We start from the raw sequence: 24479 nt of genomic DNA, 5'->3' as shown, positions 1-24479 counted from the left end.
AGTTGTTCATAATACCTCAATATTTAATGTATCATCTGATGAGTACGATAATGATTCTAACATTCTGAAACGCCGACCGTCTGGGCACAAATTGGAATCGTGTCTTGAGGACAACTTACCAATTAATCGACGGCGTTTTGTGTTTAAAAACTAACTATATGTGGGCTATTAAAATATTTCTACGACAATAGTCTTGAATGCATGTCTAATTTCACCATATGTAATGGAAAAGAAATTAGACAGATTCCAATCTGATATTATAATGCCAATTTCGCTGTCAAGACATAATTAAAGTTGGTGTCACATACCGTACATTGTAAGTTCTTGAAAAAAGTATTATGGGGTTCAATGTGCACAGGACCACACGCTTTGGACTCATTCACACTGTGTAATTAACAACACCACCAAATTAAAGTTATTGCATAAAACACCAAAAATGTTGGGGCCATTACATTACCCGTTCAAGACGGCTAGACTTCTCCTTGACAGACACCCTCGTTTCTAACGTTTCAAAAGTGAGACTTGTTCTTGTTGCTTAGATTAGATTAGTGGTGTTCAAAAAACGGTGATAATTGGTTGGATCAAATTTTTGGTTCGGATCGAAAATCGAATCAAAAAATTCGATTCGGTGTTAGGTTTTCTTTTTTTTTAAAAAAAATGGTTATTTAATTCGATTTTTAGTAATCAACATTCGGTGATCGAATCGAATCGAAAAATTGAATTTTTTAATATTATATTAAATAAAATATATTATTATTTTGTTTGATTCATTAAATGTGTGCTTGACCTTGCAAAAACAAGTGAAATTGTTTGTAGGCTTGTAACTTCTTGTAAAAAATAAGGGGGGAAAATTACAGTAGATAAAGTAAATATATATTTCTATCTAGGTCAAGCCTTCTTTTAAGGGTAAGTTTTGGTAAAAGGGTTTCAATATTCATGAAAGCTTTGAGTTCTTGTGCTGGGGAAGCTGAGTACTCTAGATGTGGAGGAGCTTGTATTAAAGTGATTTTACACGTCAAAATTATTTATATGTACATTATTTTAAAAAATAGTTTTTTGGTTTTTTAATCGAAAAAACCAAACTTTTTCGATTTTAATCGAACCAACCGATTTTCAGTTCTTAAAACTGTCGAATCGAATTTTCGATTAACTAAAAAATTCGATTTGGTGAACCAAAATGCATAGACATAGATTAGATCCAGTAAAAAAATTGGATGTTTTTATTTACAACGAATCCTATGATAAATGTTAATAGACATATCACTTCAAATTAAATACGTATTTTTTGGTGAGGCGCTATTTGGCTGGTAAAGTTAAAATTTTATAATCAAAAGATTATAGGTTCGAGTTATGTATTTAATGTGAATATATATCTATTTTTATAATATTTTCTTTATTTTTGTTTGGTTTGAACATTTTTATTGATTTGAGTTATTAATGTATTCAATCAATTTTAAATATCAAATATATAATGAATCATGGATTATAAAAGAAAATAAATAAATAGACATTTATTTATGAAAAAATCTGCACAAAACTGAATTGAGTAATGAATAATTTAGGCGAGTGGTCAATCAACATAGGATTTGAAATGTGGTGAAGTTGGACCACGCGCTGGTAGATTAAGACATTATTTTGTCGAATTAGTGATTTCGCTGTATACAACGACATACAATTTCAATTATTTATACAAATAGTAGCTCGCACGTGATTCTATTTTTTATATATATAGTGGTTTTAAATAAAATTTTCATATTACTATCCATAATACCATGATATCCAACTCATTTTTTTTTTTAAAAAAAATGTTGCTAGATAATTAATTAAAATACTGTACTTATTCATAAAAATAGGCAAAAGAAGTAGCCCAGTGGTTGAGGCTAAAATTAAGGTATCATGAATAAGTTCGAGGTCATGAGTTTAAGTCTCATCAAACGTGTGGATATTTATCTCACTTTATGTGAGTGCTTTTAATTTGTTTACCGTCATTATTAATTATTAATTAAATAAAAAATTCCTATAATTTGTTGTATATTTTTAATATATTAATGTATTGGTTGAATTGATGTAATATTAAAAAAAAAATAGTAAGAATGAGAATGAGATATATGGCATGTCTGGGAGCACTTTGGCAAAATGATTTTCAACTTTTGGTTCTAAAAAAATATTTTTGAAGTGTTTGAGATGCTACAACTTGCTAAAAAAACGCTTTTAAGCCCCAGGGTAATTCCACCTGCTTTGATTTTTTTTTGAAAAGTAAATTCAAATCTCACTATAATAATTATAATTCAATTTTGTTATTTTTAATTTATTTTTAAAAATTGTATATTTAAAGTTGATATTGAAATTTTCAAGCAATTTAATAATTTAACAATAATCAAATTTACACTTTCAGATAGAATTTTTATATTTTATTCGCTATATTATCTAATTATATTATTCCTAAATCATAAAAAAAATATAAATTAAATAGCAATGATTAATTAATAAAATATTTTTCGAATCATGCAAGTTTAATTATTGTGTGCGAATCAACAATTACATTGCTTAATTGGGAACATTATTAAATTAAAAATTCAGTTTTCTATTAATATTTTTAAAAAAAATTAAATATCAAATATAGTAATCAATATAAAATTTATTATTTTTCATAAAAAAATAATTATTATTTACAAAAAAATTACAAAAAATAGTATATTTTTTAACACATGAGGACAATGATTTTTACTTAATTAAGTTTATTTTATAAGCAATTTTTTTGGAATAATATTTAATTTAATTTTTATCTATTTTTTAATTTTTTTCTATAAATACTACTTATTTTAAATTCTGCTATAACATCTATTTTTTACAAAATTTCAGTTTTATAAAAATAATTATATTTACAAGCACTCCCTATTGCATCAATATTGGGAGTGGTGGGGCTCCATGTTATCTGCATGGAATATCGTGTGTTTGGAGTCTGGAAATGAAAGACTGCCATTCCCCAATACTAAGATTTATGCAAAACTGCAATTCCTTTTGTCGTTGCCCTTTTCCAGATATATAGATATGCATTTTTCAAGATTTTAGCTGCTTTCTTTTTTAATATTCTTTTCCCTGCTCCTATAAACGCCAAATATTTCACTCTAAAATAATAATAATAATAATTTATAATTTCACTTTAAAAAAACCCCACTTGTGTCTTACAACCTGATCAGAGATTCTTGATGATTCTCATATATAATCCATTGCCAGAACAACTACATATATATATATATATATATAACTAGGAGAAAATGTACCATTTACTATAATTTTATTGATTATGATCTTAAATCATACTAAAATCATTGTTAAATAAAAATTGATGAAAAAATAGATTATTCATCGTAAAGATTATTTTTATCATGGCTTAAATGTTTTTGTCATGGATTTTAGCCATGACAAACGGTTTAGTCACACTCGCAAAAACTATTGCCAACAATCGTTATGATTAATAACTACTCATTATGAGTATTTATTATTAACTATAACAATTAATTATGATTAAATGTTAAATTTCTTTTGATATATTATATAATGACATGCGCCTGTTGACGTTATGTGCATGAGAGTATCCGAACAAGATTTTTTTTTTATTATATTTGCTTTTCACTTTTCAATGATAGCAAAATATTATATTACAAATTGAAATAGTTAGGTGTTAACCATCATCAACATCCTTATCATTGATTGAGGTAATGGGCATGAAAGAGAAGTAAAGAGTTTGTTTCTACGTGCCATGATAATATCTTCACCCTAATTTATCTTCAATATTATTTTTTTTTATTAAAATTGAAACGTAAATATATACGTACATTGACCCTGTAGAGATTTGTACTCGATTTGTATAATTTAAATTAATAAAATTAAAGTTTAAGCGAAAACGTATGTGCATATATATAGAGATTTTAGGAAATTATATATCGCTATTTTCTGATTATAATTATCAACAAATGGATGAAAGTCTTATTTTGAGAAGCAAATGGAGGAAGGAATGCACCAATCGAGAAAAGTCAAGATTTGGTTTGGCAAAATATCTGCCCATTTGATTGAGATAATTATCAACATTTTTTCATTTGTCCTTACTACTTTACATACTCTCAATTTTTACTACTATCCAATTTATATTTTATACAACGTATTTCCGCCATAAAAGTGAAAATTATGGCAAACATCCCTTAACTTATTTTAAGTGAAAAAAAATAACAATATCAATTATTAGGGTAAATAACCTTAATTAAACTTTACCATTTTAATTTATTTTTAAAATTATATATTTAAAGTTGATATTGGAGTTTTCAAATAATTTGTTAACAATAATTAAATTTATACTTTCATATATTTACTATTTTAATTTATATTTTATTTAATATCTCATCTAATTATATTATTTTGTTCGTATATTATTATTTGATTAATTAATAAAAAGATATATTTTGTAATAATGCAAGTTTAATTATTGTGTATGAATAAATAATTATTTTACTTAGTGGGAGCATTGTTAAATCAAATATATTTTTTTAATATTTTTAACAAATAAATATAAAATATATTAATCGAAATAAAATTTATTACTTTTGTGAAAAAATAATTATTAGTGACAAACAACAAGTAAAATAATAAGCAAAAAGTAGTATCTTTTTAATACATAGGACCAAGACAGTCTTTGATCAATTAAGTTTATTTTAGAAGTGATTTTTCTCCGAACACTATTCAATTTAACTTTTATTTTATTTTTATTCTTTTTCCAAACACTACTCACTTTTTATACACTACAATTTTTAATTTTTCTACAAAAATTATAATCAATAATAATAAAAAATATATATAAACATAGACGACGGCAACCGGGGCCTGCCCGCAGCCGGTCAATTAAACTGTGCAGCTGCATTGTAACTGCAGGCCGACTCGCTGTATATTCACCTGCAGCTTAGGTGGCCTTCTAGTTCATTGCGCATGTATTAATTAATCTTATTTATAGTATATCGCATTCAGAATATCTAATAATGATCAATTAATTAATAACATTACAAGAGAACCTCCGCTTGTTAATTAATCATAATAATTAATAAAAGTGACATTAAACTCTCTCACATGCATTAGCGTGTAAAGTTGTATAGGACTAGTAAATTTATTTGGCCTGCAATAAGTCAGTCGAGGGTAAATATATATGGGTCTTCATTCAATTTTTTTGCTAATATCAACAAATTCGATGAATCTTAACTAATTACTGAAAGATTTATTTATTAGACATAAACAAACATCGGGAGATATTAAATATAATTTTTCAAGTCACAAAAAATTAATATATAATTACATCAGATCTTATAAAAACACCGTGCAATTATACCTTATTTTTCATTTCAAAGACGAAATAAGAGACGAGGTTCTACATGCATATTGTGAGAAAAATGTATTTTACGATGTCTCACAATTTAGTTTCTTTTTTATTTTTGGTTTTATTATTTCCAAATTAATTGTATCCCATAATTCTAAAATAATTATAGTTATATGACAAATGTTTTAGCAACCCTCACAAATACCACGGCTAACAACCATTGCATTGATGTGGTCAATGACTATTTGCTATGGTTGTTTATCATTAAATGACAATTAGCCATGATTAAATATTATATTTTTTATAGTATAATTATGCCATCAATTTTAATTATCAATGAGTAATATATCAATTTTTAATGTCAAGTACCTATAATTAATTAACAATTATTATTAATTATAATAGAGTTAGTAGCAACTACTATTAAAATAAAATGATCAAACAATCATGATGCCACACCTTCTTTAATTGAACTATGTCTCATTAACTAATCTCTTTCGGATCTTGAAGCATTGTGATAGGAGTTGGACATTTGGAGATCTTTAAGACACTACAAGAAAATTGCTGGATAGCTACGGAAAAAAGAAATTGATGCTAATATCAACATCGAGCTAATTAGTAAATAAAAATTTCATTCCTAATATATATTATTTAATATACATTTTAAAAAATTCATCGCTAAATAGCAAGTAAATTTTTGTTGCTGAATTCATTAGCAAGTAAATCTTCGTAGCTGAATTCAACAGCAAATAATTTTTTTGTAAAGTAATGTAGACTAACAACAAGAACTTTACTTACTAACTAATTTGACGCTAATTTGTTTTCGTTGCTATTAAACTATTCTTTTATAGTGAGAAAATTAAAAAATATTAATCAAAAGAACTATTAGAAAATTTTATAGCCCATGAAGCTACACGTTATTCTTTTAGTGGAACATGCTGGAAATTTTGAGTGGTGGATTAAAAATTTATTCGTTTATAGATGTTGTGGAATTGGAGTCAACATATTTGTAATTTGTTTTAAAACTATTTGCATGGTTGTAATTAATTCAATAATTAGATTTGAATTGTACCAAAGTACGTATCTAGAAGTGATGATTCAACAATATTTAATAAACATAGCAAAAATGGCAACTCTACTTTCTTTGCTTTAAATGTCAACTCTTTCCTATGCATTTTCATATTGTAATCGTACGATGTCATTAATGATCATGCAATCCGGTCAAAGAAAAATTTGTTGATAACTTGATAGAAAATAACCAAGTCAACTTTGGATTACCACTTTTAATTATGGTAATTACGTGTATTTAGTAGCACGTAATAGCTAATTGCATGCTCATGCTTGGGAATCAAGGTTGTATTACTTGTTACAATAACTGGAGATGCAAACAAATCGAGCTGAATTGATATCATCACTTATTTTAATGTAATGATATAATTATAATTTTTATATGATAATAAACAACGAGTCTTGATTTCACCGATATGTAAATATTAATTTACTTTAATAATAATTATTGTTCAATTTTATATATTTAATATTGATAATTAACTTGTATATATTAATAGTTGATAATTAAAATTATGAATATAACTATAACGATTCATCTAAAAAAAAATAAAAAATAAAATGGTTTCTGGTATCAATTCTGTATTAATGATCTTGATTAGTCAATTCAAGCAGTCCGTAATATTAATACTGATGAGCGCTATAGAATTTCTAGAAATTAAGCAGAAGAATAGGCATAAATTCAGGACTTTAAATAAAATTTGAAAAACAATTACAGGGTTGAAATTTTCAATATATATTTGGTGGGAGATTAAGGGTGGAAATTCAGGACATAAGAATCTGCATGGCCTTTACAAGGCGGATGTTTCTAGAAGCGTCATCGCCCATGAATGAAATGAAGTCTTTCCTTCTCTTTCCCTTGTAATAAGGACACATCTGTAATAATGACGTCATATAATGTCTTCAGACAGTCTACGCTACGTACGAGTAGGACCCATGCATGATACACGCTGCCTCCTTGATATTATTATATATTGTATAATCAAATAAATATCGAAGTACGTGAAAATTAATAATTGTGTATGTGTAAATAAAATTAAAGTTATATTGAGTAAAATATAATTAATTAGTAAAAGGAATAACGTATTGAAGAACTGAGTATAACAAACTTTATTTATGTAAAATTGAATATTTATAAGAATAAAATGTATGTGTATTTTGAATGGGAATGAATTAATGCATAAGCAGTGACGTCATGGAGTGGTAGTTGGAAGAGAGAGCTGAGGACATGAATATGAATATGAAAATGGTTGCAGTCCAGCAGTTAAAACTTGGATGATGAAAGGGGGAGGAGTTTGACTGTTTGAGTGTAAGACGAGATGACGCACGTTGCAGCCTCTCCGACATGTTGGGGCATATCTTCCTTTCTTACCTTTGGCCCACATTCATTTCTTTTTCTTGTCTTTTTTTTTTTTTTTTAAATTCCAATAAATTTGTTAGATTAATAATTATTTTAATAATGTTCCGAAAATCGGGTTAATCAAGAAAATTTTCATATATGCATGCGTAAAAGTTTTGTATGTTCGTTTTGTCTTTTTGTCTTCTGAATCTTGTTCCTGCAGACAGAAATCAGAAAGAGAAGACCAAACCCAGAAAGCCAAAAAACCAGAGGGAAAAATCCACATGCATTCTTGGGAAATTTTACTTCCCGCGAAATTTCCCAGCTTTTTCTTGTCAAATTAAAGCACCCCACTTTTCTATTTCATCCCTTTTCTTTTCTTAATTTTTTAATTTTCAAATTCTTGTTTCATTTTCGCATTAGTTTTATATAAAGATTTGGTTTTTACAAATCTGAATTCTTGTTTTTCGCTTCTTTTTTTTTTCTTTTTTCTTTTTGATAATGGATGGATGAATAGTAGTCGAGTATGGTGAATTTCTTGTAAGCAATGCGCGTGGCCGGAGGCTAGAAATCCAACGGCCGTGGAAGTCAAACCATCAGATCCAAGTCAATGTTCAAAGCTTTTGTGCCATGCGATAAAATCAAATGCCTGAATAATCACATTCTTTCTGTGTATTTCCCTCCTCCTCTTTCTCTACACGTTCCTTAAAACAATTATATTTATATATATTTCACATATCAATCATATATATATATATATATATATTTGACTTGAGATAATGAGTTGTTCTTGTTTTTATTTTTCACTTGGATTTGTTTCAGCTGGACTCAGACAGGGGCGTTAAAATTGCAAATCATATTCTGGGTCAGGGCCATTCTTTTTGAAGTACAAGATTGAAGCTTTTTGAGATTAGCTGGATTATACCTCCTGGAGTTTTTGTGGGTTGTGTTTGGTTTTGTCTGAATCTTGTAGGCCTTCTCTTTCAAACATTCTCATACATATCACTTTTTTTCTTTCTTTTTTTACCCTATGCCCCTTCTTTCTCCACATTGTATTTGGTGAACTTCTTCTTCAACCTCTGTTCTAGTTTTCTTTTTCTAAAAGTTCTTCAGACAATTGGGTTTTCGAGTTATTGGGTTTGAGGCCTTTTCTTGGGGTTGGGAGAAAGGATTGATTTTATATAGTTTTTTGGTTTTTTGTGTATTTTATTAAAAGTAGTTTCTGGGTGGGATTATCAGTGCATTTAGCCACTGGTATAAACTATAAAGAAGGCATATAGATTTGGAGGTTGAAGATTTGAAGAGTTTGAAGTAGAATGAGAACTGGTAGGAAAAAGAGGATACATTTCAGCAAGATCTACTCATTCAAATGTGTCAAAGGAGGATTCCAAGATGACCATTTACAGATTGGAGGACCAGGTTTCTCAAGAGTGGTTTTTTGCAATGAGTCAGATGGTTCAGAGGCCAGTCTCAGGAGGAATTATGCTACCAATTATGTTAGGACTACTAAGTATACAGCTCTAACTTTCTTGCCTAAGTCTCTGTTTGAGCAGTTTAGGAGACCGGCTAATTTTTACTTCCTTGTCACTGGTATCTTGTCTTTCACATCCCTTGCACCTTATTCTGCCGTCAGCTCCATCATTCCACTATTTATAGTTATCGGAGCAACAATGATTAAAGAAGGTATTGAAGATTGGCAACGGAAGCAGCAGGTAGTTTGAAGGGTGTATTTTGCTTTATTGATTATTTTCCATTCCCTCATCTCTTTCCAGTTATGCAAGTCTTGCTTTCTGTGTTGGATATTAATTTATCTTGGTTTAGATTATTCGATATTTATAGGAGTTGTTGATATTCAATGTTGTACTTTCTGGAAGTATATTGTGGAATTCTCCACCGCGCATATGCAGAAAATAGCTGAAGTGGTTGATGGCGTAGGAATGTTTTCCTTTCCAATAGTTGAAAACTTCAAGAAAATGATTTTGACAGTTGCCTTAACTCGTTTTTGTTTCCAACAAATTGAAGAACTTTTCTTATTATACCTGCGATTTGCTTCTGATTATGCGTATTATACTTGAGACATAAATGTTTAAATTGCCTATTCTGAGATGCATATATTGCATTATAGTTTCCAGAGTAAATGTTTCTTTAATGCAATAGTGCATGTTTAGTAGGACTTTTTAGGAAGCTTCTTATCCTCAGGTTGATAATGATCCGTTTCTGAAATATTTAGGATATCGAGATGAACAATAGAAAGGTTAAGGTGCATCAAGGTGGTGGGACTTTTGTGCAAACTGAATGGAGACATCTGAAAGTGGGTGATTTAGTGAAGGTGGAGAAGGATGAATTCTTTCCAGCAGACTTACTTTTGCTTTCGTCCAGTTATGAAGATGGTGTCTGCTATGTTGAGACGATGAACCTTGACGGCGAGACAAATTTGAAACTGAAACAAGCATTAGAAGCAACTTCCTTGTTAACCGAGGAGCAGAACTTCAAAGATTTCAAGGGTGTTGTTAAATGTGAAGATCCTAATGCTAATTTGTATGGTTTTGTTGGAAGTATGGAGTTTAAAGAAAAACAATATCCTCTTTCTCCTCAACAACTGCTACTTAGGGACTCTAAACTGCGGAACACGGACTACATATATGGAGCTGTTATCTTTACTGGCCATGATACAAAGGTTATGCAAAACTCTACCGCAGCTCCGTCCAAGAGAAGCAGGATTGAGAAGAAAATGGATAAGATCATCTACTTCTTATTTGGAGTTCTCTTCTTGATCGCTTTTGTTGGATCAGTTTACTTTGGTATTGCAACCAAAGATGACCTTGAAGGTAGTAGAGTCAAAAGATGGTATCTCAGACCTGATGAAGCTGATATTTTTTTTGATCCAGCAAGAGCCGCAATTGCTGCTGTATATCACTTTTTGACAGCATCGTTGCTTTACAGCTACTTGATTCCCATTTCTTTGTATGTCTCCATAGAAGTTGTTAAAGTCCTTCAGAGCATTTTCATTAATCAAGATGTTCATATGTACCATGAGGAAACTGACAAACCAGCTCATGCCCGCACCTCAAATCTGAATGAGGAACTTGGCCAAGTTTATACAATACTTTCAGATAAGACAGGCACATTGACTTGTAATTCCATGGAGTTCATTAAGTGCTCAGTGGCTGGTACTGCTTATGGATATGGAGTCACGGAGGTCGAAAGAGCTATGGCTAAAAGAAAAGGGACTGTAAATGGAAAATATGTTGAGACTCCCTTATCTGATAGCCCTAAAAGATCATCTGTCAAAGGTTTCAATTTTGATGATGACAGAATCATGAATGGGAACTGGGTAAATGAGAAGCATGCAGATGTCATCCAGAAATTCTGTCGCTTACTGGCGGTCTGCCATACAGCCATACCTGACATCGATGAAAACACAGGGAATGTCACATATGAAGCTGAATCACCAGATGAGGCTGCCTTTGTTATTGCAGCTAGAGAACTTGGCTTTGAATTCTTCAAAAGAACACAAACAAGTGTCTCTATCAATGAGTTGAACCCTGTCTCTGGAAAAACAGTTGAACGGTCAGTATCTCGAACTTTGCTACCTTCAAGTTGTCTACCCTTTGTTGTTTCAGAAAGTTCTCTTACACTCTGGCTGCACATAAGCAACATTATTGGAATGATGAAATATTGCTTCAGCTCTTGTTTGCTATTGCATTACCATTTGATCACAATCCATGGAAATATTGTCACGGTATCTAAAAGAATTTTCTTTGATGCAGAACGTACAAGCTGTTAAATGTTCTGGAGTTTAATAGTACAAGAAAGCGAATGTCTGTAATAGTAAGGGATGAGGAGGGGAAAGTGCTCCTACTCTGCAAAGGAGCTGACAGGTTGGTTGTTTGCAACTTGTTAAAGCCTAGAATCCGATATTTTCTATATATCAGTGCTTTTAACTCTGCTTTCAGCTGTTTTCAGCAATTCGACCTTCATTTAACATCATTGTGTCTGTCTGCTCTGTTTTTGACCTGATTCCAGTGTCATGTTCGAGAGGCTTGCTAAAAGTGGAAGGGAGTATGAAGAGAAAACCAGAGAACATGTAAATGAATATGCTGATGCAGGCTTGAGGACCTTGATACTTGGTTATCGGGAACTCAGCGAAGATGAATATAAAGTGTTTGATGAAAAGTTTTCAGAGGCCAAAACCTCAGTTAGTACTGATCGTGAGTCTCTGATTGATAATGTGACTAAAGAAGTGGAAAAAGATTTGATTCTCCTCGGTGCGACAGCTGTTGAAGACAAACTCCAACAAGGGGTATGTTAAACAACAATCCATGCATGACCCTTTGGTTGAGTGGCTCATGATAATCAGATGATGTTGAATTTATATTTCTGCTGTTCATGTCAGGTTCCTGAATGCATAGACAAGCTTGCACAAGCAGGACTAAAGATATGGGTTTTGACTGGGGATAAGATGGAAACTGCCATTAATATTGGGTATATTTTCCGCATAATTTCCTGTAAATCAATTTGAGGCACAATGGGACTTTCCAGAGATTTCTGACCGTTCGTATTCACTTTGCAGCTATGCCTGTAGCTTGCTCAGACAAGGAATGAAGCATATTACTATTACCTTGGATACTCCACAGATCACTGCTCTGGAGAAACTGGGAGAGAAAGATGCAATTGCAATGGTAAATTCCTTTATTTTCTTTATTTGAAAAAAAGAATCACTTTCATTTTAATGGAAAATTGAGAATGCTGATAGAAAACCAAGATCTGTAGTAAGTTTTTATATTTAGGAATAACTTTACATGTTGACTGATTCTTTACCCTCTGTAAATCTCATTAAAGAAAGCTTCGGTATGATTTGTTCGGTGGCCTAAACTGCTCAACACTGAGATGCTGCAACTTTGTTTTATTTAATAGGCTTCAAGGGAAACTGTTCTAAGGCAGATCACTAATGGGAAAGCTCAGGTTGCCAAATCAAGCTCTGAGGCTTTTGCCTTGATCATTGATGGGAAAACTCTTGCATATGCATTACAAACTGATATCAAACAATTGTTTCTTGAGCTTGCGATTGGCTGTGCATCTGTAATTTGCTGTCGTTCGTCTCCGAAACAGAAGGCACTGGTGAGTGTATGTAGTATTAACTGCAGTTGACAATCATAACTTGTTCTACAACTAGTAGCCAATTCTGCTTCTATTTCATGCATCACTTTCATTTCATCTCAAAAGAACTTTCAATTTGTACAGAAGAAGTTAAATTGCACTGACTATACAGGTCACAAGACTTGTTAAAGAAGGAACAAAGAAGACGACTTTAGCAATTGGTGATGGGGCCAATGACGTGGGAATGCTTCAAGAAGCAGATATTGGAATTGGCATAAGTGGGGTTGAAGGAATGCAGGTCAGCAAGCTAATTGTTTTGTTGTTTATTTTTCAGAGTTATTGATAGAATGACAAGTATTCTTATTATCTTACATTGTTATCATGCAAATTTAACAGGCGGTCATGTCAAGTGACATTGCAATTGCTCAGTTCAGATTTTTGGAGCGCTTGCTTTTGGTGCATGGACATTGGTGTTACAGGAGGATCGCTACAATGGTAACTCTATTATTGATCTATCAGACTTCTTGGTCCCATTTGACGATTTACGTCCATCATTATTGTATTTAAATGTGCATGCACGCAATAGAATAACTACATGGAGTAAGTTTGATCTCATTTTCTCTTTTCTTGTGCAGATCTGCTACTTTTTCTATAAGAATGTCACTTTTGGTTTCACCGTCTTCTTTTACGAGGCTTATGCATCTTTTTCTGGACAACCTGCATACAATGATTGGTTTTTATCTCTTTATAACGTATTCTTCACATCGTTACCTGTCATTGCTCTTGGGGTCTTTGACCAAGATGTATCTGCTCGATATTGTCTAAAGGTATGTCTCCATACAATATCATGTTATTCTAGGTTTATCCCACTAAGACCTCCATTCGAGATATTTTTCATTGTTGCTTATATTTTTCTTGTCTTGATTTCACATGGCAGTTTCCTTTGCTATATCAAGAAGGCATCCAGAACGTCCTCTTTAGTTGGCGCCGTATAATTGGTTGGATGCTGAATGGGGTTTGTGGTGCCATCATAATCTTCTTCTTCTGCACAAGTGCACTAAATCCTCAAGGATTCAACAAAGAGGGTAAGATTGCTGACTACCAAATTCTTGGAGCAACAATGTACACTTGCGTTGTCTGGGTCGTGAACTGCCAGATGGCTCTCGCCATCAGTTACTTCACCTATATCCAGCATGTCTTTATCTGGGGTGGAATTGCTTTATGGTACCTCTTCCTCTTGGCATATGGAGCTATGCCTCCCAGTATTTCGACAACTGCGTACAAAGTGTTCGTCGAATCTCTTGCCCCAACGCCAAGTTTCTATATAATCACCTTTTTCGTTGTTATCTCAGCCCTTGTACCATATTTCACTTACAATGCAATTGAGATGAGATTCTTCCCAATGTACCATGAAATGATTCAGTGGATGCGGCATGAGGGTCAAGCTGAGGACCCTGAGTTTTGCAATATGGTGAGGCAGAGATCCATAAGACCCACAACTGTTGGGTATACTGCACGTTCGCTGGTAAAAACAAATCCGTTGGAAGATAGCAATAGCAATCACAGATGACATTTTCTGGTGTAATTGTTTGATTCTTTGCTGACTGAATGTTGGTTTCTGAAGCCTGCTTTACCTTTAGAGCTCTCCCATTGTTCATGAACTGGGGCTGGATCTATTTGCGAACGCACACACCCCTAGAGGTTTCAGGACCACAAGGTCTGTACAGAAGTATAAGCCAGATGTACTATATTTTGTACCAACCATTCGTCGGCCTGATTAGTTTGTAAATTTTGACATTAGCTTATGAGCATAGCTCACACATGTTCATTCATTAATTATTTATACATCGAATTGTCCGACAGTTTAATCATATTTAAGGGAGGGATGAATATGTTGTAACTCTGGAATAAGAAATGAGAAAGCTATTGGAGTTATTGTTTATTTTACTTGCCATGAGATTGGTTTTTTTATGCAGTATTATTGTACTGCACATGTGTTTTAATGTGAACTACACGTACAAGTGACCACAGTGCCCTTATGGATATTTGGCCTTAGTGTTCCTAATTTTACTAAGTTTTCATCGATCGACATGCAGAAAGACTTTCTAATATTATTCCATGGTCTCCCAACGCATGCGTAAACTAATAGCCTTCCACTTCATGTATTTCATCTTTATCTTCTCAGACATCTTGGGTACACTCCTTTTTTATCCTTAGTAGTCATCTGCAGATATCAGTTTGGAATCTTGGATTTAGATTTTTTGTGATTATCCCAATCTTTTTCTCTTCCGCTAACAAAAGTAAGAAATACAATCGGTTACTTGAAATGATTGTGATGTAAGAAGGATAGAGTAATCAGTTTCAGTTAATTAGTAGTCAGAACTGATTCAGCTTTAAAGTTTTCTTGTTGGCACAATCCATCAGAATATGACCTTCAGAAATCTATTAAATTTCAATAGAATTAATGAAGATCATGTACAAATAAGTCATGTTGTTGAGGGCACCAACTTATACAAAGTATTGAAAATCTATTTCTACGGACAGGTACAAAAACTCAGGCAATTGTTCCTTTACAGTTACTGATGTAGTCCGAAGCGGAGAGCTACATAGGCCAGGAGCCTATATCCCACCAACATTAGCATCAAAGCAATCACATCCAACCCCATATGATCAATGCCAAGGTACTTTATGGCTGGAAAATCGACCGCCCTGCAAACGTATCCTAATCCGCAGTCGTAAACCTCATTTGGTGAATACTGCACCCCGACAAGAAGCTTGTAGCAGTAGTGACTAAATGAGATGTATTTCAACCAATCAATAAATGGTGGGATATGCTGAATGTAGTATCCGCTGGCTAGTAGAAAGACTAGCATTAACACTGAAGACAGGGTCGTGGCTTGTTTTACGTTCATTAGAACGGCACCAAGGGCTAGCCCAAGTCCCTGAGCCACAAGCACGTTGAGAAGGATGATCCAGAGGGTTAGGAGGAACGTAATGAGGGAAGGCTTTAGGCCACCCATCCAATATGATATTGTTACGAATATGGTTGGAAGGACAAGCTCCATTGGCAAATCACCAACCGTTCTTGCAAAGTAATAGGACGAAAGGCGATACATTCCTGAGGAACACTCTCTTGTGAGCATCGACCACTCTTGTGGGAACACAAATACCGCGCTGAATAGTGGAAAAAAACCCCAGAAAATTGAGAAGAAAAAGAGTAGTCCCACCTGTTGATGAAAAGTGTGAAAATTTTTATTCTTGCCTGAGAAATTTAACCAAAGTGATTGATCATGATAAGGACAAAAACAACTGTCGTACTTACCTGATCTTGAATGTGGTTGGCATCAGAATGCCACCATAGAAGTCCAGAAAGGATTGAAACAGACATGACTTGGAATATCTTTAAACCGGAATACGACTCGTGCTTTCGTTCTTTCAGGCCCCGGCTTAGCAATACCTTGAACTGCAACCACCAACTGTTGGTCCATTGCTTTTCTGAACCTAAAATCAGAGGAGAGAACTAAAATTATTATTAAGTCAAACATACGAAAGTGAATACTTGCACAGGCAGACATCATGTGATCATTGTAATCAATACAAGGTAAAGCATTTGCACCAGGGGCATGCAGAGATTTTTAACATACATCTTTTCAGTGGTGATGGCTTTCCAGAATCTTGGGAGGCCTGATGAATTTCTTCCTTGATCAGAGGGTGTAAATTCTTTTTGTAGGAATATATGAGAAATTGTTTGGTTGAGTTATGATCATCATGGTGGTCTAATTGTCTCCCATGATCAAAGTCATGTTCATGATCATCTTGTCCCGACTCAGGAGTGACACCTGCATGAATGAAATACAAATTGTTCAGTGATAATTGGAGCTAATTACCTTGTTCCAGTTTATTACATACTCTTGTGATAAGTGGGGAATTAAGGAAATAAAAGAAAATAAAAAAAATGGGACCAATATAAAGTAATTAAAGCTTAATAAATAATGGAACCTTTAATTGGTCAAAATTCTCAAAAAATGATATCCACACTTTATTTCTTTATAAATTAATAAAAGAAAAGAAAAACCCTAAATTGGTCAAACTTACGGGTTAAAAGTTGTAAGAATGGATAAAATTGTTTAGGGATTTGGTCCCAATGGGCAAAAAATAATTGATTGATTAGTATCTAAATATGGGCAAGCTAGCTTTTGCATTAATTACCTTTATATATATATATATGTATATATAAGCAGGAAATGATAAAGTTTAGGCTTACAATATGCAAATTATTGGAGGAATATGTTTTTTTATGTCAAATCAAGCATTTCAAAGCTTAGGACAGAATCAAAATAAAGCTTATTCTTTTAAAAAATAACCACAATTGTGTCAACAAAAAATTCTAACTTTTATCCTCAGGAAATATTAAATTTTTAATCATATATGTATATATATATACTGTTAAAATACATAAGCATATATTTTTCGTTTCCTTTATTAGCATTAAGTACTCTTAGCGAATAAAATTTAACATGTCTTCTAATGAATGAATTTTGCTTTCTAATTTCTGAAAAGAATTATGAAAAATGATATATATATATATATACTAGGCATTTTCCCTAATTAATTTCTTGACTTATTGATTCTCTAAACATTGACTTCCATTGGTTAAACATAAATAAATAATAAATAAACTTCCTTTTTTTTTGGTGGGCGGGAGACAATGAGAAGTAGGGTGGCACCCCACAGACAAATCATAAATAAACGAGTAAGAGATAGTGCTTCTAAACATTAGATAGGGTGTTAAAAGAAATCCACAAAATCTGCCAACTTCTTTATAATTATAATTTAGACCCCTTCTAACAATTATGATTTTTTTATAATTAGTGAGGATTTAGTTAAGATTTAAATTAAACTTGAAATCTCAATTGGTAAGTAGTATGAAACTCCATACCGTTTGCAAGGTCCAGGAGAAAATCAGCTGGATTCATGAAGTTGAACCCTGGCGCATAACCAATGGAAGCAAAATAATCCATCACTCCGTTTGCACCGCCGCTATATATCGGGCACCCCTCAGCCAACACTATCACCTTATCAAACATCCTGAACAACCTACTCGACGGCTGATGTATGGTGGTTACCACCGTCCTGCCGCCACGAGCCAGCCACCGGAGTGTGGCCACGATCCGCTGCGCCGTGGTGGAGTCCAGCCCGGAGGTGGGCTCATCCACCAACAAAAGGCTGGGATTCACCAACATTTCTTGTCCAATACTCACTCTTTTCCTCTCCCCACCTGATATTCCCCTCAGAAAAGGGCCCCCAACTATACTATTTCTGCACCTTGTCAGCCCAAGTTCCATGATAATCAACTCAGCCTGCTCCATTTTCTCTTTCTTAGTAAGCTTACTTGGTAGCTTCAGCAGGGCAGCATAGGTTAGGGTTTCCAGCACTGTCAGGTGAGGATACAACACGTCGTCCTGCGTAACGAAGCCTGTTTTTCGTTTCATAGAGCTGGAGAAGGCCTGTTCGTTGTACGTGATCGTGCCTGAGAATTTTCCAGGCAGCCTTCCGGCTAGAGCTGTCAAAAGAGTTGTTTTTCCGCTGCCTGACGGGCCAAGCATCGCCAGAAGTTCACCAGGTCGAACGGTTCCACTAACACTATTGAGTATGTTACGTGTTAGCTTAGGTTCAGATGACGAACAGCAACCTCCACGCCTGTTTTGTAACTTAATTGTGTACGATACATCCTCAAACTGCAAATTTCCGTAGGATTAAAAAAACAAAAAAAAAAACAAAGGCAAGTTAAACACATTGATATCAGAACCTTTGAGAAAGGACGTCAAGCAAATGTCAGGATCTTATAAGCTTCTTTAATAATTATACACACACGTCGACTATCTATCGCGTATACTATGAAATTAGTTAAGGATAGTGTCATAAAACATATATACCAAATTAGCCAAGTACCTTAAGAGTGACGGGACGTAAAGATTCGCGTAAAACTGAAGACCTGACAAGAGTGGCGTGATTCTCAGGCACTTGATCATCAGGACAAGGGCTGACATTGCTGGTTGAACCAGGAAGTTCGATTTGCACAGAAATGGTTTGATCAGCTGGATTTTTTGATGTCATGCTGCTGTTTTCTAGCTCAGGAGGCATCATTAGTTCCAATACCGGAAACTATATATATGAAGACTAGAGAGAGGAAGTGAAAACAGCAGAAATTAAAGGGAATATGGAAGAAGAGGGAGTAATAAGAGAAAGTGAAATGGGATTGTTGTTTATATAAAGGTGGAGGGGTAGGCGGAGGATGATGATCACATTCACATGCTGCAGGGAAAAAGGAAGTGTCACCTTTAAAGTGAAAAAGAATGCACGAGAAATGGATTGTGTTGTGACTGCTAATATATAGAGAGGCGTAAGCAAAAGGCATTACTCATATCTCATATAAATATATATATATATATATATATATATGAAGTCATTAAACCCAAATCCCCTTTTTCACCTTTTTTTTTTTATTTTACTTTATAAGAAATTTCATGTTTTTGTTGTTTTTCTATATGTTAAATATTATTTCATCTGAATAACTGTATTTTTTATACTTTTGCACTTAAACTATTTGCGGTATTTTTTTATACTTTTTCACTTAAAATACTTTAGTTACGTTTTGCCATCAAAAGTACACGAGATTTGTGGAATTTGATCACATGAGTGGCATATACCATATTTTAAACGTATAAACGTCAATTCCAATGCAAGACATCCTTCCTGATTAATCAGAAACGGTTGTGGGAGGACGAATGATTTCAAAAAAATATTTGTAATTGACATTTTTTCTCTTAAAATATAACTTGTAACATGCATGTGATTACTTTCATTTGAAATTTTCTACAAAAAGTGATCTTAGATGGCAAATTGCAAATTTCGTGTATTTTGAATGGTAAAATATGAAAAAGAATAATTATATATAGAAAAGAATAAAATAAAATACCATAATTTGAATAACAAAATATAATTTATCCTTAAATCAATTTCCTTAATTAATCTTTTTAGCTAATTTTAAATTGTCTTTGCCACTTCACCCAAATTTGAATTTAACATCATTACTCTCAGATAGTTAGATTAATCACTCTCACACGTTAGTCTCAATCTACACTGCAGACATGCAATCTATGAATATCTCATTGAAAATAAAGAAAAGGGAAATTGCATTTCAGTACTCCCTAATTCAAATATTGACTAAATCTCTTAAAAGCACAAAGAAAATACCATGCTCCCTCAAAAATTAACATTTGTTGCACTAAACTCCCCAATATATATTTAGAAAATGACACTGTGACTTTGACAAAAATAAACTTTTATCACACTAACCTGAACATAACATTTTAGAGCATTAATATAATGCAATAATATCATTTTGGGGCAATGTGTAACAAATGTGTTTGTGGGCGTGATTAGTCTCGTTTTCGTATTTTTAGAGGAGCTAGTTCAAATACTTAATATTTTTAGGGAGTGAATTACAATTTGCCCTAGATAGAAATATATAAGAATATCTCTAATTGCTTTTCTTTTTTAAAAATTCAAACAATATGTCGGATTGAGGTCGCTGAAGCTAATCTCCGCAGCCCCACAAACACAATTAGATGAAGCATTTTAAGTTGGAGACCACCAACTCATAGTACGTACATTGTCTAAAAGTAACTAACTATACATACACAATGAGGTTGGAGCTCCATACCCCACTAAAACTATCTCTAATAATTAAGGTGAAGAAGATGGTGTCAGAATCCACAGTTAACTTTGTCCGGGGGCAAATAGCAAAAATCAGAAACAAGGGAGGATAAAGTGATATTACTAAAAAAGTAAGGGGGCAAAATGAATGTTACAGAAATCCCTTACACGTGGTAAAACATGGAAAAGCCAAGGTGCATGTACTTAATTGTTCTAAACAGTGCTAACACTAAGGAGATGCCCATTATAAATTAGGCACAATAATGCAAAGGAAAACCTGTGACTATCAGCCACTTGTAACAGCTGCCGAATTCGAACCAAATCTAATTTTCTCTTAACATAGTACTATGTACACGACATATATATATATAGATATATTGGATATTCAAAATATATATATTTTTATTTCTGTGGTTTTTCTTTGAAATATTCTTTAATTTAAAGTTCCATTGATTCTGAACCACTATTTTCCCACCACAAAATATATTATAAAGTGACAAATTTTTGTATGCTTTTGTGCCGAAATGAAGCCATAAACATATATATATATATATATATATATATAGGGGGTGGGGTGGGGTGGGGGGGAAGCGTATATCTAAAATTTATTTTCGTCAAAAAAGTTCAAGTGCTGATTCCAGTTTCCTTTATATGTGTCGAATTCTCATTCCAGGGGAAAAGATAGTGCTGCGGATTGTTACGTGTATCTTATTAAAAAGCAATGCTGCGTGCGTCAAGATCAAATCAAAGTGTCTTTTTTTTGTTATTTTGGTCCTTTAATTTGATTTTTTTGTCCTTCGGTCCAAATGGGATCATGAGGCTGCTGTTGGTTGGTGAAACATATAAATTGTACCAAATAATTTGATCACATATATCATATTATTATCATGCCTAGAGGTTGGTTGGACCTATAGATTTTCTGCAAAATTTTCATGTCTTTTAGTTAATTTTAAGTTGAAAATTGTGTAATGTGTATATAATATTAAAAAAATTAAATTAAAATTTATTATATACACTTGGATCATCGAATTATCAGCTACTGATTGTTCAAGTGCAATATATACAAATATATATGTGTGTTTATATATATATTATATTTTCAATACTAAAGCGGCCAATGATATGTTATTTACATACTCGATCACATCATTGTTGCCGAACTATACTAAATTTTAAACTCATTGTTCGTCTTAATAGTTGTTTAGCTGTGGGCAAATAGATTCTCAAGAATTTGAAACGTCTACGCATCTAAATCATTATTAAACAAAAAAATAAAAAAACGGAAAGCATATCAAAATCATTAACTTTAGCTAGCTTAAATTAATCAAAAACTTTCATAAAATATATGTTTTTGGAGGATTCTTGTCTGAAATGAACAAGTTAGCTGTAGTTGTATGCAAAAGCTTATTTATAAAATAGTTCATCTTTTCTGTCTCTCTTAGATATTTAGCTGCCACAAATAAGGTTCTCTTGGGATGAGTTTATTCACCTGCTCATCAAAAGTCGAATCTGATTACTACGATTGGATTTTTGCCAAATGTCCCATGCATTTGCTCAGGCTTGTTTGGTTCCCAAAATATTGCTGCTTTTCAAATTTTTCTTATTGATTATGGGTTTGATTTCTTTTTTTTAAATATTTTAACTGAAAAGGCACGTCGTTGTTAGAGTTTTTATACTTTTGGTCCTATTGGTTATCAGATTATCATTTTTTATCAAGTAATTTTATAAAATAACACTTTACTCCCCATACACTTAACGATCACATAACATTTTCTGTTAAATATCTAACAAAAATGTACCATGGACCATGGTACCAAAAGTGCTAATTTAATGAGAGTTCAATAATTAATTAATAAAATCAAAAATAAATTACAGAACGAAAATTATTGCTTTCTCTTGTTTTAATTAGAAGGAGAAGGAACAATACCTCTGATTTTAAAAACTGCAGGCGAGATGATATGCGTGCAACAAGAGTTTAAAAATTTGCATTTTTTTATTACAATAAGAATGAATATTGCTTTCATACGTCAAATTAAAACGATTGATCCATGTAATTGCATCAATGATTCTTGTAACGTAACATAACACTCTCCTTTTTGTAAGGAAATTAAAGCAATAGTATCTGTCTACGTTCATCTTTATCTTTTTTGTTTGACAAAAAACTTTCATCTTTATATCTTTGTGTAAAATTTTCAATGATCATCATCGTCATTTAATTTTCTTTTTTGTCTGGAAAAAATCTTTGCTTTTATGTTTACAAATCCTGTACACTAACACGTGAATGAACAATTAACAAACATTTTCATATTTTGTCGTTTTTTAACAATCGTTGGAAGGATAATGTACTTATCTTGAAATTCGAACAACTTTCGCTACATTTTTCCTTTTGCTATTAATTAACAAAAAAGCAAGAAAGCCAAGAAGATTAAGAGGAATAGTCTCATTTTAACCTAACAACTTTTCTATATATTATCTACTTGTAATATTTGGTAAATCTGATCTCTTGTCCGCCTGACCATAATTTTTATTCCCTTCATCACAATCCTTTTTCTGATCCATAGATATAATTAATATTTTATGTTAATTATAAGGCCTAGCAACATTGCATATTATTGCAAAATAGAAAAATAAAGAATTTCGGACCGTGAATACATAATATCAAAATAATTATGTAAAACCTAACTTGAGTTAAATTTCTTATCTCTAACAATTAAAAATGTTACTAAAATGTTAGAATAATTCTTAGACGGTTAATTTTTAGATAATTTAGTCATATATAAATTGAATAATACATTAATTCCATTAATATATCAATATGACTAAGAATAATATAATTCATATAAAATGAAATGGGCACTCACATAAAATGAAATAAACATCTATACGTCCCATAAAAATCAAACTCATGATTTCAAGCTCGTTTATGGGACCTAAAACTCAGTAATTATAGCTTCGCCATATGTAGATGGTCCTAGCATATAAATGCATGCCAAGTGCCACTTCTTTGCCCGAAGCTTTTTCCGGAGTTGATAATTTTATTTATCTTTAGGCTTCCATTGTATATGGACCTTCTATAATTGGAAAGAATTTTTCTCTTTAAGCAATCAAGAATCAAGCAACTCCTTTTCTCTTTTGTTTTTTACTTCTTTTTTTTCATTCTATATATTATCTACACATTTACAGACTGCCATATCTCTAGCTAGCTAGGATGACTTTTCCTTATTTATAGTAATTTAAGAATATATACATTTAAAAATTAACAATTTATGGCACACTCTGTGAGTGTGCATAATTCTTTACTATTATTTATAATTTTTTTATTTAATAATATATAATATATAAAATAATAAGTTAAAAATAATAAATTATGACGGATACTAATTAACATGATACACTAGAATAAATATGATTTTTTATTATATGATTATATAATAGTTAAAAATAATAAATTATGACGGATACTAATTAACATGATACACTAGAATAAATCTGATTTTTCATTATATGATTATATAATAGTTAAAAATAATAAATTATGACGGATACTAATTAACATGACACACTAGAATAAATCTGATTTTTCATTATATGATTATTATCATAGTTAAAAATAATAAATTATGACGGATACTAATTAATTATAGTTGTGTAATAATTTATTAATCGTTGTTTTTTACAAGCGAGGTCAAAATATTTGCTATAATTAAAAACTGTCACTAATATTTTGATATTAGATAACATTATAGTGAATATAAATTGATCTAGGTTAAAATTTAAGTTTTTAAATTAGTTTTGTCTAATCATGATGGATAGTATAAATTTACTATAATATTTAAGTCATGGCGATTTATTGTGTATGAATAATCCAATTTTCTGTAGTGATATGTAATA

The 24479-nt window shown here is 32.0% G+C and overlaps 2 protein-coding genes across 3 annotated transcripts; one reads left to right on the top strand and one right to left on the bottom strand.

Moving 5' to 3' along the window:
- Positions 1–7929: 7929 nt before the first annotated feature.
- Positions 7930–14811, top strand: LOC105161452 (ATPase E1-E2 type family protein / haloacid dehalogenase-like hydrolase family protein). 2 transcript variants are annotated; one of them, XM_011079147.3, is made up of 12 exons: positions 7930–8441; positions 8592–9481; positions 10000–11339; positions 11540–11650; positions 11796–12072; positions 12166–12254; positions 12343–12451; positions 12687–12890; positions 13042–13167; positions 13266–13364; positions 13505–13696; positions 13807–14811. In XM_011079147.3, the coding sequence occupies exons 2-12, from the start codon at positions 9086–9088 to the stop codon at positions 14437–14439; spliced, it is 3576 nt and encodes a 1191-aa protein (XP_011077449.1). In that variant the 5' UTR covers positions 7930–8441; positions 8592–9085; the 3' UTR covers positions 14440–14811. The 2 variants fall into 2 exon arrangements, with proteins under 2 accessions (XP_011077449.1, XP_088737153.1); XM_088881027.1 differs by lacking the exon at positions 7930–8441 and having other exon boundaries at positions 8459–9481.
- Positions 14812–15228: 417 nt separating this feature from the next.
- On the bottom strand, positions 15229–19225 carry ABCG21 (ABC-2 type transporter family protein). Its single transcript, XM_011079135.3, has 5 exons — positions 18822–19225; positions 17809–18607; positions 16514–16708; positions 16192–16370; positions 15229–16096 (listed from the first exon to the last, which is right to left on the bottom strand). Exons 1-5 carry the CDS (start codon positions 19014–19016, stop codon positions 15446–15448), a joined length of 2019 nt encoding a protein of 672 aa, XP_011077437.1. The 5' UTR covers positions 19017–19225; the 3' UTR covers positions 15229–15445.
- Positions 19226–24479: the final 5254 nt, after the last annotated feature.

This window comes from Sesamum indicum, linkage group LG1 (assembly GCF_026168435.1).
Source record: "Sesamum indicum cultivar Baizhima isolate 11 linkage group LG1, ASM2616843v1, whole genome shotgun sequence".
Lineage (NCBI taxonomy): Eukaryota > Viridiplantae > Streptophyta > Magnoliopsida > Lamiales > Pedaliaceae > Sesamum > Sesamum indicum.
Note: the sequence above shows the minus strand (reverse complement) of the source record. Positions and strands in the feature narration are given on the sequence as shown.